We start from the raw sequence: 15,144 nt of genomic DNA on the forward strand, positions 1-15,144 counted from the left end.
ACGTTGACAACCTAAAGATTGTTTACTATGACACTGGCCATTTTGCGCTCGAAACTCACGTAGTTGCCATTTCCGAAGAGATTATTAATATGTTTGCCGAAAACCATAGATAGTAAGTCGTTTATGATCACGATTTTCAAGTAGTTTTTTTCTACCTCTTTTTAACACATACGTAAGTTTCGATATGCACAAGAACTATTCCTAAGTATGAATAGATTCCTCATTATATTGCGTAAACAGACTAGTAGCAGAAATATTACCAATATAAACAATACTTGTACTGTGAACATACCAGTCAAAAAAATGTCGGTATTAGGCTTGACGGATAAAATTTGTAATGAGTTCTCCGGTTATCGTTTCAAATGGTCTCGTCTTTTTGTAAAAAGTAGGCCTTTGATAAGCCATTCTGAAGCTTTTTTCTTTAAAAATACCTGTTTTCCAAAAAATGAACGCCAAGGCGATTAAAACGAAATAGCTAAGGTGATTTTTCATTGAGCTTAAGAGCCCAAAAATTTACAAAATTATCATCACTCGGCCATTGAGAATTAACGGGAGCTTTCACTAAATCCAAAAGCTTTCGCTCAATTGGAAGTATCTGAACTAAATCTTGCAATATTTCTAATGCTAATGCATACTCAAATTGTTCAATATCTCCATGGAACCGCATAACTTGCTTGTATTTTAGAAGTATAATACATGAAACACACAGGGTTAACGATGCGGTTCTTATAGGATAACAAAAATTCCAATCTAAATGTTTTCGCCTTTCTTTCTCATTGTTAGAGAATTTTTTTGTATAATAGCTCCATATTTCGTGAATTATTGACTTTTCCATGGTTACCGCTTGTACAGATTTTCCACTGATTAGATATGGACGATATAATAGAAAAGAAGTCTGAGCTCTTGAGCAGGAGAGCTCTAACATCAAAACTCTACTTCTGTAGAAAAGATGCTCTTTGAATATTGAAGAACCTTTCAACCGAGTAACCTGAATTGAAACTTGCTCAAACTCTCTCTCCAAGTTTATGAACTGAAGCTCGTTTATTGTATTGGAGGTATATAACTGTTGAAAAACCATTCCCTGCATCTCAGCCAGCTTGATTCTATGTTGCGTAAAATCAAGTGAAAGCGCACTATTCTCATTACCAGAATGTAGTTCATAAGGCAAAGGTGTAGTAATATTTTGTAAAGTGATAAAGGGACTTCTTCCATGAATCGTTGCTAGCATGCAAGAAGAACACCACAGGTTCCAAAATAGTAGGATTACATCAATTCCGTAACCTTTCGATTCAAGGAACTCCTCGCATTTTTCACTGTTATTTAGGTTCAAAACAACAGCAAGCTGCAAAAAATTTTTGCTCAAAGATAGTTGGTCCTCTAAAGATATCATTATAGTAATGAAGTTTGCCATTAAAACGAGGCTGCAAAATCCATCGATTGTAGGACGGAGTAATAGATCAGAAACGAGAATTTTCGCGACATTATAGTACTTAAAAGCATTAGCCGTTGGTTTAGATAAGCCGTTCTCTAACAGAAGAGCGTAATTTTCTATATTGGAATGATTCAATAACTCTTTTTTTCGTATAGTTAACGATCCGAGGCACAATGCTGTTGAAAGTAAAAACCTTTCATCACTATTTCCTTGTGTAGATTCTAAATTTTTTCCATACCGATTTTCCAGTTCAAGTAGACGCAATTTTGGTATACCTGGTAGAGCGTGAAATTCGTTCTTAAATAGGACATCGATCATCCGAGACCTTGGAAGGGCGTAATCTTCGTCCTAGTTTCCTTAAATACATTATTTAATTCAGGATTAAACTTTAAATGTAGCATCAATGGCGACTCGTAGAAAAATAACAGTTTACGTTATTCTGTGAAATTTATAAGGCGACAACGCAACGTTGCACGATGAGCCCAGTGACCCCATGTAGAAAGCATCTTGATTTTCTGAAAGAAAGGAATATAAAGACTATTTTCCTAGCATACATGCAAACAAATATCAGGTGCAAGTTAAGCTCCGAAGATGCCTTACCTGAAATTTTTGTGGCAATCTTCCTTTTTATGCAACAGTTTTCCTTATACTTTCTGCTGGTCATTTGGAATTACGTATAGTTTGTCAAGGCACCTCTGTAAAAAAATAATATGTATCCTATCATTGCTTTTATGAGGAACTTGATGTTGCATTATAGTTCAAGCAATAGTATATCATGCGTGTATCCAAAGAACTTGAATTCTCTGTGATTAGAACTATTGATAAAGCAGTAAAATTAATCGGCTCTCTTTAACTGGCAATAAACGTTAGACTTATCTCCTGTGTGATCTTGTTATGGAGCATCTTTCTGGCGTAATTTATTATGAGCGAAGTAATCTACTATATGCCAATATTCCTAACATTGCATGTTGAGTGGGACTCTAAATTTCAAGCCGTAACGTTTATGGCTGCATCTATACTTGGTGTAACTGGAAGCTATTTTGCCCCAAAGTTGATAAGCATCGGATATTCTCCTAACAGAACTAAACAGGAGAGTGTGAACGAGTTAGACAAAATTGAAAGTAAAGACGTAGAGACCGCAAAAAGAAACTCACTGTACAGTAATCAAGTTTTTCTGTCCATTTCCGCATTGTCTATTTCATTGGTAGGACAAGCATTTATGATTGGAGCATCCGAAGCTTTGAAACACAGATCAATGCCTACCACAAACTCAGGTATTTTTTTTTTCGGCAGGAGCGTCTATTACATTGTTAGGATATAACTTATTGGCCTCAAATATTCCGTCCCTTTTTTCCATGTGTATTGACCCAGGGCTTAAGATTCAATTGATGCCCTCAATTGGAGCTATATCTGTGATTGGCAAGTTAGTGGTACCCGTTATACTGGCCGCCCTTTATAAAACGAGCCTAGGAATTTTAATTGAGGTCGGATTTTGTATGATTCTGGCGGTAGCTTCGATGCCGCCACTAATCTGGCTCAGAAAAATGGCGTCGAGTTTTATTGAGCACATGCTGATTACAAGTTTGATCCTCGTGTCGGAGACTATTAATTTACAATTTATCGCAGAACTTCTGTAGTTTGTTTTACTGCTATTCAATAGGTACAAACTAATATTATTGCAATATTATGGATTTTCTTATGAGTTCCCGTGCAGCACTATTTAAGTCTGTTGTAGGAAAACGCCAGCCTTTTCTCACATGAAATAGTATACCAACTACTCTTATCACTTTATTAGGTGATCAGCCTTGTAATATAAACAGATTCACCACTTTAAAAGTTTGCAAAAGACAAACTATGCAATATTTTTCTTACCATTTTATAGCGCATAGAGACAATTCAAGCCACAAACCCTCGTTTGAAGTTTTTCCATCACAGAACCATTCCATAAAGTTAGTTTACTATCCAGTCTTCCTCAATATTCTAGTTGAATTCACTTTTGGTTTATTGTATCACTTGTTAAACAACCTTCGTCTTCACGTGAGAAAGAAACGATTAAATATCTTCTTCATTTCTTTCAGAAAATTTATGTACTCCCTTTAAAGACAAAACCAACCGTCTAATCGACAAATGCTTGCTCAAAGTTAATATCAATTTTAATTGATTGCGTGTTCAATATGCTATTTTTAGGCTGCAGTTTTTTTAGGCTGCAGTTTTCTTTTCGTTCGCGAAGGTATATAAGCTACAATGGGAAAAGGGAAAGGAACTTTTATTGACCGTGACTGTTGCTGCTGATAAGCTTAATTCAATACTATAAAGCAATACATATATATGTCAAAATCAATAAAAGTATCGAGTATCTCTTCATTAGCTTCATGGGCTACTAAGCCCTCTCCTATGTTAAGATATTTCCAAATTTGCTTATCTGTGGCTAACTTAATATTAGCACTTTTTGCTGTTAACACATGTTACTCAGTGGATCCAATCCTTAGATTGAGCGTAGCTGTTTCAATCATATCTTTGGTCTACTTTGTGGTAATGAATTTCTTACACGTTTTGTTAAATTTTGGTATGGAAATTTCTTTGACTATCCTATGGTTCGCTGCTTTCGTAACTTTGGTTTCTGATTTTGGTTTTACCTCATGCTCAAGTATGCCAGGAAGTATAAACTATTACTATCTAGGTCCTTGTAATCCTGGTTCTCCCTCATGCCCAAATATGCCACGCGGTATAAACTTTGACTATTCAGGTTCCTGTAAGATTGCTAAGATTGTCATTTTCATTGAAGCCATCATATTTATACTATCCCTAGCATCTACTTATGTTTCATATTCCATGGTCCTTTCTGAATGTAGGGAACATGGGTTAAGCACCAGATCTATTTTTAAGGCTGGTGTGAAAGCGTTACGGAATATTGTACAACGGTTGGAGGCTAGCCTCGAGGAAAGTGAATCTCTTCTGGATCTCGAAGCTGGGCAAAATGAAAAAGATGAAACAGAGGCCATTGAAAATTCGGTTGCTAGTGAGGATAATTCTCACATCGAATCTGAAAATGCGACCAATAACACAATTGAAGCTTCTGAATGCTAAGGAAAAGGAGACCTTTGGTGCCTGCTATTCCTGATGTTACTTAATAAAACTATTTTAAGTTTTAATGGTAGCAGAAGGTATTGAACATTTTGTAGTCAAAACCTTTACTTTTTTCTAGCTCCTATATTTTATTAAATCTAGAGTCGCTGTATAGGGCGTTTCTGTCGCCTTGTATATTCCTTTATAGTCATATACTATAATACTTCGTCTAAAAAGTAGTGCTCAGGAGCGTCAACTTGAACTTTGACTAATAACCTCTACAAGCATCTCCCTGAAAATAGCTACTATGCTATAATAATTGCAATAATTAAAGGATTTTATACATTTGAAAGTTTACTTAAATATAGAAAACTACCAGGCTTGATATTCTTCTAAGTGTTCAATTACGCTGGTGAGTTTTTGATTACAGCTTTGGCAGTTTGATTTCTAGCGGTGTCAACGAAAATAGGTGGACCGCAGCATACGACAGCAAGAGAACCAGGATGATTGACGGATCTATTTAACAATTCTTCAATGTTGGGTCTTCCCGCATGAAAAGTGGCAAATTCAAAATCGGTAGCAGAAACGCCTTCTATAATAGAAAGGTATTGTTCTGTGCTTTGACTTTCAGATAGAGCTTTCTCTGAGTTTCCGACAATAGAAGGAGTCTTTTCTGCCGTAATTTCAGCATTTTTGAGTTCTTTTGAGGCTCCTTCAGTGCAAGTTACCTCGTGCTTAGAATTGTAAATGTGAACTTTGACAATCGAACCTTTAGTATCATTGGCCCATTTTTACATGTATTGGGCGTATATACTCTCTCACCATCACCACTAACTGCACAAAGTTTTTACCACTTTGCAGCTGTTGTTTTTCCTAAGTCAATATCATTGGTAAGTAAAAAAAGAAAACGTAGCTAATATACATATATATATATATATTTCTGATTCTCTGTGATTTTCTCGCGATTTTTATTCATATTATCGTCCTATTCAGTTGTTCTTATACTGATGGGTTCAAACCCAACTAAAAGACTGCTACTATTAGAAGAACAATCCTACTTTTACGTAAATACAGAGAAGTTTCTATAACAGTTAAACTAGGAATAGGTATCTACAGATGCTGCAATTTCCGCGATATCTTTGGGGGAGGTCCTACAACAACCGCCAATAATGCGTGCACCGCTATCGATAAATTTCCTCACTGTAACGTCCCAACTATCTAGCTTATCGGTCGGATGGTACCACGTCTTCTCCTTGGGATCGTATATTTCTCCACTATTTGGATAAACCAGCAGGGGAAAATCTGGTAAAACCTCGTGTAAAGCTTTCAAAATCAATGTGGACTGATTGAAGCTTATGCAATTCACTCCCAATAACAAGAAATTTTTGTTAATTTTACTCCCGAGACCTTTTATATGGGCAGAGATTTCTTCCAAAGTGGTACCATCACGAAGCAAACCATTATCGTGCACTGACAACCCCACATAGAAAGGCCTCGAAATAATATCCTCGCCCCAAGATAATATAGCCTTTAGCTCATGAAAATTCGGAATCGTTTCAAAACCAATAAGATCGATATCTTCATTTTCGTTGAAAGTATCCAATTGAGGCCTAAAAAATTCATAGTAATCAATATCTTCTGGATGAGGACCATAGTTACCAGTATATTCACTAGAAACATGGGCTGCCCATGGACCGATACTTCCGATTAAGTACCTCTCCTCGCCAATAAGCCTCCGGCTGAAGCACACGATCTGATCGAGAAAACGCCTGTAAGCAGGCAGAGTTTTGATTGTAGTATTCTTGGATATACTTTTAAAGTTCGCTTGGTATGTAATTGTCATCAATACGTTCGCTCCAGCATTCATAAAGTCTCTGTACATCTCCTCAACCACCTTTCTTTCACGGGAAGATTTCTCCCAGAAGGAGTCGCTTACAAAGGGCGCTGCAGACCATACTGGGCTATTTATGTTGATCCCTCTGTTTTCTAGTTCTGTACCTTGTCCACCATCAAGAACAAGAACTTTTTGAGGGTGCTCAATTAATAGTTTTTCTATTGGAATGCGCTTCATCTGCCTATTGATTTTCTTCCAGGTTGGAGACTAGACGATTGTAGTTACGATTTCTTTCCTGACAGTCTTTTTTAAACTATCAACCTTAGCAGTCGCTTCCAAGCTTGTATGCTGTCGTTGATTTACTACTGGATAGTCAGCATCTCGCCACAATTCAAAAGGCCACAGTTTTTACTGTTTCATCCACAGTTCTTTGAAAATTATTTTTTCTGTCCCAATCTGCGCGACTAACTGCTAAATGCTAAGCTGCAGGTGCGTGAGTATATATTTTGCAGATCTGTGTAGTCGAGTCATCATCACCCATGAGAGTTTCTTATCCCCCAAGATACCATGAACGATAACAAGAGATGGATAAAATTGAATCGAACAAACTTTCGAAAGCGCAGTTTTCCACTAGCGTCATAAGTACGACCTCCAATGACGGAAACAATCTTATTCATCGATTTAAGAATTCATTCAAACGAAATGATTCATCAGCCATCCAAGATGGTTTACTGTATTCGGAACTTACAGAAGAAGAAAAAATACAATGGGATTTAGCTAATCAACCCTATAAGAAAGTTTTAAGTCAAAGGCACTTGACGATGATAGCCATTGGAGGTACCCTAGGGACAGGACTTTTTATTGGTTTGGGGGAATCGCTAGCGTCCGGTCCAGCTTCTTTGCTTATTGGATTTTTGCTGGTTGGAGCATCGATGCTCTGTGTTGTTCAGTGTGGAGCTGAGCTCTCCTGTCAGTATCCTGTCTCTGGCTCGTACGCTCTGCATGCCAGTAGATTTATAGACCCATCAGTTGGCTTTAGTATAGGGATCAATTACTTACTGATGTGGCTCATATCTTATCCTAGTGAATTGGTAGGATGCTCGCTTACCATTTCTTATTGGGCTCCCTCGGTGAACCCTGCTGCGTGGGTTGCAATCGCTTTCGTCTTGAGTATGCTATTGAATATGTTTGGGGCAAGAGGTTTCGCAGAATCGGAGTTTTATATGTCGATCTTCAAGATCGTCGCTCTTTTCATCTTTATAATTATTGGGATTATTCTAATTGCAGGCGGTGGGCCTGATTCCACTGGCTACATCGGAACTAAATACTGGCATGATCCGGGCTCCTTTGCTCCTCCAGTTTTCAAAAATCTCTGTAATACTTTCGTCTCGGCAGCATACTCGTTTAGTGGCACAGAAATGGTTGTTTTAACTAGTACGGAGGCCAGGAATGTTTCTTCAGTGTCCCGGGCTGCTAAGGGCACCTTCTGGAGAATTGTCATATTCTATATTGTTACTGTGATTATAATTGGTTGTCTGGTTCCTTACAATGATAGCCGTCTGATCAATGGTTCATCCAGCGAAGATATTACCGCTTCCCCCTTCGTTATCGCATTAAGCAACACTGGTACGATGGGGAAAAGGGTTTCGCATTTTATGAATGCTGTTATCCTGATAGCTGTGTTTTCTGTTTGCAACTCCTGTGTTTATGCATCGTCCAGGCTGATTCAAGGTTTGGCCACAGCAGGCCAGCTTCCACGCATCTGTGCTTATATGGACAGAAACGGCCGGCCCTTGGTTGGTATGGCAATATGTGGCGCTTTTGGGCTGCTAGGCTTTTTGGTTGTTTCTAAGAACCAAGGCACTGTTTTTACATGGTTGTTTGCATTGTGTTCTATATCATTTTTTACAACCTGGTTCTGTATCTGCTTTTGTCAAGTAAGATTCAGAATGGCAATGAAAGCTCAGGGGAGATCGAAAGATGATATTATCTACAGATCCTCGTTAGGAATATACGGAGGAATCGTCGGTTGTATTCTGAATGTTTTATTGGTGATTGGGGAAATATATGTGTCGGCCGCACCAGTAGGAAGTCCTAGTTCTGCCGCTAATTTCTTTGAGTATTGTATGAGTATTCCAATAATGATTGCTGTATATATTGGGCATAGAATTTACCGCAAAGATTGGAGGCATTGGTACATCAAGCGGAGAGATATTGACCTTGATAGCGGGCACTCTCTAGAGGATTTTGAAGCTACCAAACTTGAAAGGGATCATGATAAAAGATATGTTGCTTCTAGACCACTTTACTATAGGATTTATCGGTTTTTCTGTTAACTGGTGTGAACTACGCTATGAGAATACCAGACAATAATGTTTTTCTACACAAACCGTTCAGTATTTGTATTTTAAATCTCTAGAAGTGTTAGCGTTATGTAAGATGTATTTTATTTTCAATATTCTGTTTAATATTATAATCAGGTTCCAGGACTTTACCTAACCTCTTTAACGGCAATTCTTCAAATTTTCTCACTAGAACTCTGAAATCGATAAATTCTGTGGGAGCCGCTATTTACGAAAAGACCATCCGAGTGATAAGATGAAATTTGTACATTCGTATTATGTGTCATTGTGATACCATCGTCTCTCTCTTCCATGCGAAAATGATATGCTTTATGAAGCCATGTTAAACCTTTTTTCTTAGTTGCTGTAAAAGTAATGAGTTCCATTGCCTGTAGCGCCATTGAGTAAATAGTTCTAAATTTTTATCATCCGAATCAGCGTCGTTGTTTTGTTTGGCAGTTTCTTTACTATAAGGTATAAGTGGTAATTCAAGAGCTAGTGCAAGCATAAAATCTCGACTATTAAGATGAGGTGCATTTACTAGATAAAAATCAATACTCTAGTATTCTGAGAAACAAAAACTGTAATAATAAAGTTTTGACAACAATCGGCATCAACTTAGGTGTACTACAAACCGATGAAACCCGTTAATATCTCATGGAAGAACAAAGTGTATGGAAAACATTAAATACAATATGAACTGACACTTTTTCACTTAAAACCTTTCATGCCCTTTCTTGCCCATTGAGTTATATCGACGATCTTGTTTTTGTTCCCAATTTCAGAATGCTCAGTTACTATTCCAATTGCGCTATCGTTTCTCCAGCTTCTACTTTCCTCAATTCCATGGACACGTAGCTATGTCAACACCCTATCCACGAGCATCTCGTCTTGGATCTGTACGCTTTGCATTCGTAAAATTGCACTCCGTTATCATATCCTATCTTCTTTTCGTAAACCAGATACTGCATTAAATGAGTACCAACCAATAATATTCGCCCCGTTCTGCACCTTCTCTCTGATGTCCTTCATCTGTTTCTTGCTAAATTCTGGAAGTAAACTCACCATTATTTCAGCTTGCGTGCTTAAAAGAATATTCTTCTAAAGCATAGTCCATTTTTACAGAATTTGACTCAGGAAATTCCTCTTTTTCTTTTGACTAGCTTGTTGCAAGGTCAAACTCTTACCAATATGAGCAGAAGTTTTACGAGCAGTATCCTCTGTTGTGACCTCACCAGAGACTGTTAATTCGCAACTAAGAAGTAAGTGAGAATTACCAAGTTCTCTGCCAAAATCCTTTACTGAATAACTATCAAGACTTTTTTTTTGAAAGTTATCAGCAGCAGACATTAAGTTACAAGAGGACAAGGAAGCAAATACGTGCTTTCTTCCTGAAGCCATTGTGTCAAGTAATTACTTCACTAACGCCTGCAATCAATCGTGATATGTTTCTTCGGAACAACTTCGGTCCGAAATTCTCGATTTCAAACCGAATGCAAAGAACTGAAAGAAGAAGATGAGCGACAATTATCATGTGCACCTGTTCAATTTGATGTCTTCCTTGAGAAATATGCTGACAATAGACACATGTTTTCAAGATCTGCGCGCTGGGTATCATGCTTTGGTTTCACAATTCTTTTTATTCCAAGATTTGATTTAACATCCTAAAAGTTGGATCATTGATACTGTCATCCTCAAAAATCCATATACTGGACCAGCAGCCACAACTCCGGCCACAACTTCAATCTCTGGCCAACGTTGTGTTGCACTGAGAGCAAGCAGTGCTGCATTTGCGTGGTTGCTCTCGGAAGGGATAACAATGAAGACTCACTTACACAGTACATAACTGTATACGGTAATGCCATTGTTTCTTGAACGAGAAGATGAAGAAACTGAAACTTTAGTGTGAGTTCCGAGAAGTCCTTAGCAGGAGCCACCATTGTTTAGGCCGGACCCTGTAATGATTCACTTGAAAAAGTATATTAATACTCGTTAGCATATCTCGATATGTCTATTGGAGTATCAGGTAGTTTTCTTTGTCTCTGTAAGCTTAAAAGTCTTAAATTTAGCATTCAATCACAGTTGAGTACCTATTAAAACATTTTAGAGATTTTCCATGACAGATATTGAATTCGGCCAAGCTCTTCCTCGTGATCTGGACTATGCTGTTTCGTTTGGTATTCCTACTTGGGATTCAGCAATAGGCTATGCAGAAAAGATACCAGAGGTAATAAGCAGAATGGCTACAGGATATCCGCGGTACTTCCCTCAACCGGCTGTTCAAAGTCTTTGTGCTTACTTTATCAAGACATATGGACGACATGCAGAGAACTGTCGCCCTTTTCCCTCTGTTAAATTGGGTCTTAAGTGTTTGGAGTTCGTGAAGTCTGTGGCGGGATCCGAAAGTAAAGCTCACCTTGAAGTGAAAACAGTTATAATCAAAAACCATGCGGCAGAAGAGCCCGAAAGGCAGGCTGATTTGGTTATAACAATTGCTGCTGTCCTTGCCCCCGAGGACGAATTTGAGATTGTTAAAGAATATTGGAAATTAAGAGGTGAATGTGTATCTAGTCGGTTAGCGCAGTCCTTCAATCAACTGCTTGATGCCGCTCATCGTGGTTCTTCTCTGGCACGGCATGAAGTAGAGGCTAAGCTTGTTGCAGCAATGAAGGAAGGAGAGGGGGCAAAGAACGTAATAAAGAGAAGGATAGTTGAAAATCGTTCTTCCCCCTTTGATTCAGAAAAGAAAAATGCTAATTGGAAGGGACTTGACCTCATCCCAGAGGAAGATGTCCATCTTGTATCAAGTGGAATGTCTGCAATATCAACCGCTCGTGATTTGCTCACATTCTGGGAAGAGAAGAAAAACTCTAATGAGGGGAAAGGATCATTATTATGTGATACTGTTGGTATCTTTGGGTTTCCTTTCAAAGATACACAAGTCATTATGACGAAATTTGGAAAGTGTAAATTCTTTGGATTTGGAGATTCTAGAGATATTACTGAGTTACAAAAGTTTCTAGGTACAAGTAAACAACGTATTCTTGCTGTTTTCGTTGAGACTCCTTCAAACCCTCTACTGAATATGCCGAATTTAAAGGATTTGAGAAGGTTAGCGGACCAGTATGGATTTTTTATTATTATTGATGACACTATTGGGGGCATTAACGTTGACATTTTGCCCTACGCGGATATAGTCTGTACTTCTTTGACCAAACTTTTCAATGGTGCTAGTAATGTTATGGGTGGCTCGATTGTTTTGAACCCAAAATCATCTATATACCCATATGCCCGTGAGTACTTCAAAAGTGCTGACTTCGAGGACTTGCTATGGTGTGAAGATGCAGTAGTTCTTGAACGCAATTCTAGGGACTTTGAAAACAGGACGTTGCACGCTAATGCAAACACAGAAAAATTGTTAAACGAAGTACTCATACCTGAGCAGGGGAAATTATGCAAGAAGGTTTACTATCCCACTGTTACTTCTGAGGAGACCTTCAGGAACTACGAATCCGTCCGGAATGAACGCGGTGGTTATGGATGCTTGTTTTCTGTGGCCTTCTATAATGAAGGCGACGCAAAAGCTTTTTATGATTCTTTGAAAGTGTTTAAGGGACCTTCCAATGGAACCAATTTTACTTTGGCATGTCCATATGTACATTTGGCGCACCACTCAGAATTAGAAGCAGTCTCTAAGTTTGGAGCAGACCCTAACATTATTAGGGTAAGTGTGGGTCTAGAAGATACCCAGTGGTTACTGGAAGTGTTTTCAAATGCTTTAGATGTTGTGAGAGGCAGAAATTTCCAACATTCCTGAAACATACCACTTACCACAGTATTAAGATCAAGAACTTTTTTTTATTTTTTTATAGATTATTGTTTACAGAAAGTTGTTCCAGATTTGAATATTTTTTAGCATTAGAGGTCTTTTTACGGCACTTTTATCGACTAAACATTGGGTGAGAGTAGGTAGAGCTCAGTTTTTACTTTTGCTTATACAACTGAGTTTACATTACTTATTATATGCTGTCTCTATATCATCAGTGCCACAATATATCGATCTAGGTCAGTTCATATGCAACGTTTAATATTATTTTACTGGAAGCGCAGAGGAAGCTTGCTTTCGTCGCTATATTTACTTGTTTTATGTCTGAGATATTCGACTTTAAAACAGGCGGCTTCTGAAAGTGGCCACATCCAAACTGTATTAATATGGCTGAGATTAATTTAGCAGCCACTGTTGAACATCGTGCCCAGATTTTTTTTTCCTTTTCGTTCTTGTTCTTTCATATTATGTTTCAAGGTCCCTATAAAACAAAATATTCCGACTTCTTTAGTTTATAAGTACGTATATTCGAGTTTACTACAGTTATATGTCAAAGAAGTTCTGTCACCGCCATTTTGAGACGCACACGGTTTAGCAAGAGAAAATACACTAAGCACCTTTTTGGACTGCTTCCATAGTGAAAAACTGCTATATTCACCTCACACTATCAAACATCCAAAGTTAATGGGGAAGGATAATAATTTTCATTGTTCAAGTATTTTAGATCTTCCACAGGTCTTTCCGCTTGAGGAGTGATTCTGAATGCATGTCTATGAATTGGTTCTTCCCAATCAATCACTGCCGAATGTTGAACCCTGCGGTTATCCCAAATCACAACTGTGCGTGGTTCCCATTTGGTTCTTAATTGCAAATCATGACTACTTTCCACTAAATTATACAAAAAATTTAGTAATGATTCAGATTCCTGTCTTTTCAACTCGACTATTTTCCTTGAGAATGCACGATTGACATACAAGGATTTCTTTTTCAAGACAGGGTGAACCCTGACCAGTGGGTGGATATGTGTAACAGGGGCTCTTCTTTGTATGCCTCCCTGGCGTTGTGAATTTTCAGCCTGCTCCTTTGAACTATGGATGACATGAAGAGTGCTCAAGAAATCTTGCAAAGGTTTGGACAATCTGTTGAAAGCTTCAATGGTATCCGCGAACAATGTATCGCCACCGCCGTCAGGACCTTCAATAACATTAAAGAAAGTATATGAAGGCGGTTGTAACTCGTAAGAAACATCTGTGTGCCAGCCACCAGATGATATCGAGTTATCGAAAACTCTTGCAAATTCATCTGCATCAGGTCTTCGAAAAGTAATATGCAGTTCAGGATTGTTTTGAGGATGTCCACTGGTTTGATGAATGTGCAACTTACCAAAATGTCTCCCATAGTCAGTCACATAATCTGGTCCTTCGTCAGCAAAGACCTGGTTTCTAAATATTACTACTCCTTTTTGTGCAACAAGCAACGCAAGTTCATCTTTTGCAGTATCAGAGAGATCTGTTAGCTGGATCCCATTTATCTCGAGACCTAATTTTGGTGTGACCTTCTTCACCTTTAGTTGACCAATCTTTTCCTTTGCAAAAAGGTTCGAAAAGTTAGGGTCAGCTCTTAAAGCAGGATCGTGGTATTCGTGAAATTCCAAAGGGCCATACTTTTCAGTGGGATCCCAGGTAGGCAAATAATCTGGGTACTTTGATTTTTCTCGATAGGACTTACGGATTTTCAATAAACCAGAGGGAGACACTTCATCTTGGCCGTCATAGAAATGCGTATCAAAATTCCCGTAACCTTGCTTAGAAGTATAATTGAGATTTTTTAATCCATTCGTAACGATGTTAATTGGTAAATCATTTGAGAGAGGAGAGGTTACGATTTGAGCGGATGGAGGAGACATATCTTGACTGAGTTGCTGTGTCTTTGCATAAGTAAATGAAAGGGCTCTTTTTACCTTCAAAATTCTACCTCTTTTATACCTTTCTGTTATCAACAAATGTTGGAAGGGTCGTTTCTTTTCAAGCATTCCTGTTTATTTTGCAGTCCTTCTCTATGTCAGTACTATGATATATTTTGTCCTTGTGCTGTGGCGCCAGATGAAATAGGTACGCTAGCCACATTGAAACTCTTGTCATCATCCCCTATTTGTCTCTATGGTGAGTTATTGGGGATAAAGAGCTTCTCCAATAAGATGGATATGGACTAGAATTTTGTAAACTATGGAGCAGGCTAAGTAGAGAATACTTACTAATATGATAAAAGCTACATACTGGAAAACTTTTTAGAAAAAATGTGTGACATTAAATTTAAGTCACCTCAATTGCTAGTTTGTATGGATATATTCTAAAAGCCTGAGTTGTTGTGGCTCCCATCGCAGCTTTTATTGAGTAATTTTGCTTCAAACAGAAACATTTCTTGCGGCAAACCGAGTCGTGGGTTCCAAATGTCTTCGTGAGGAATAGGGATCACGGAATGGTTCAAGACCTCGTAACAATCAGTCGAGAAATAGCTTTGAATGGTATGCCTTTTCAGCGGTTCCATGATACGCTTGCCTAGAAATAATTAGTCGTCAAGTTCCATTTACATGTCTATATTGGTGCTTGAGAAGCACGTCTTCGTCGTTACATTTTCTTCTTAA

The 15,144-nt window shown here is 38.1% G+C and overlaps 6 protein-coding genes across 6 annotated transcripts; 3 read left to right on the forward strand and 3 right to left on the reverse strand.

Moving 5' to 3' along the window:
- Nucleotides 1-475: 475 nt before the first annotated feature.
- SMKI12G0220 (fungal specific transcription factor domain-containing protein) lies at nucleotides 476-1,750 on the reverse strand (the record flags this gene model as incomplete). The annotated part of the gene is made up of 1 exon (XM_056224049.1): nucleotides 476-1,750. The coding sequence occupies one exon, from the start codon at nucleotides 1,748-1,750 to the stop codon at nucleotides 476-478; it is 1,275 nt and encodes a 424-aa protein (XP_056078006.1).
- A 2,010-nt stretch (nucleotides 1,751-3,760) lies between these two features.
- Nucleotides 3,761-4,519, forward strand: SMKI12G0230 (MARVEL domain-containing protein; the record flags this gene model as incomplete). The annotated part of the gene is made up of 1 exon (XM_056224050.1): nucleotides 3,761-4,519. The coding sequence occupies one exon, from the start codon at nucleotides 3,761-3,763 to the stop codon at nucleotides 4,517-4,519; it is 759 nt and encodes a 252-aa protein (XP_056078007.1).
- A 1,075-nt stretch (nucleotides 4,520-5,594) lies between these two features.
- Nucleotides 5,595-6,569, reverse strand: MHT1 (S-adenosylmethionine-homocysteine S-methyltransferase MHT1; the record flags this gene model as incomplete). Its single annotated transcript, XM_056224051.1, has 1 exon — nucleotides 5,595-6,569. The coding sequence occupies one exon, from the start codon at nucleotides 6,567-6,569 to the stop codon at nucleotides 5,595-5,597; it is 975 nt and encodes a 324-aa protein (XP_056078008.1).
- A 347-nt stretch (nucleotides 6,570-6,916) lies between these two features.
- On the forward strand, nucleotides 6,917-8,668 carry MMP1 (S-methylmethionine permease MMP1; the record flags this gene model as incomplete). The annotated part of the gene is made up of 1 exon (XM_056224052.1): nucleotides 6,917-8,668. One exon carries the CDS (start codon nucleotides 6,917-6,919, stop codon nucleotides 8,666-8,668), a length of 1,752 nt encoding a protein of 583 aa, XP_056078009.1.
- A 2,122-nt stretch (nucleotides 8,669-10,790) lies between these two features.
- On the forward strand, nucleotides 10,791-12,491 carry HSU1 (cystathionine gamma-synthase; the record flags this gene model as incomplete). The annotated part of the gene is made up of 1 exon (XM_056224054.1): nucleotides 10,791-12,491. One exon carries the CDS (start codon nucleotides 10,791-10,793, stop codon nucleotides 12,489-12,491), a length of 1,701 nt encoding a protein of 566 aa, XP_056078010.1.
- A 676-nt stretch (nucleotides 12,492-13,167) lies between these two features.
- On the reverse strand, nucleotides 13,168-14,406 carry JLP1 (sulfonate dioxygenase; the record flags this gene model as incomplete). The annotated part of the gene is made up of 1 exon (XM_056224055.1): nucleotides 13,168-14,406. One exon carries the CDS (start codon nucleotides 14,404-14,406, stop codon nucleotides 13,168-13,170), a length of 1,239 nt encoding a protein of 412 aa, XP_056078011.1.
- Nucleotides 14,407-15,144: the final 738 nt, after the last annotated feature.

The sequence above is a fragment of the Saccharomyces mikatae genome (genome assembly GCF_947241705.1).
Source record: "Saccharomyces mikatae IFO 1815 strain IFO1815 genome assembly, chromosome: 12".
In the NCBI taxonomy this organism is placed as follows: Eukaryota; Fungi; Ascomycota; class Saccharomycetes; order Saccharomycetales; family Saccharomycetaceae; genus Saccharomyces; species Saccharomyces mikatae.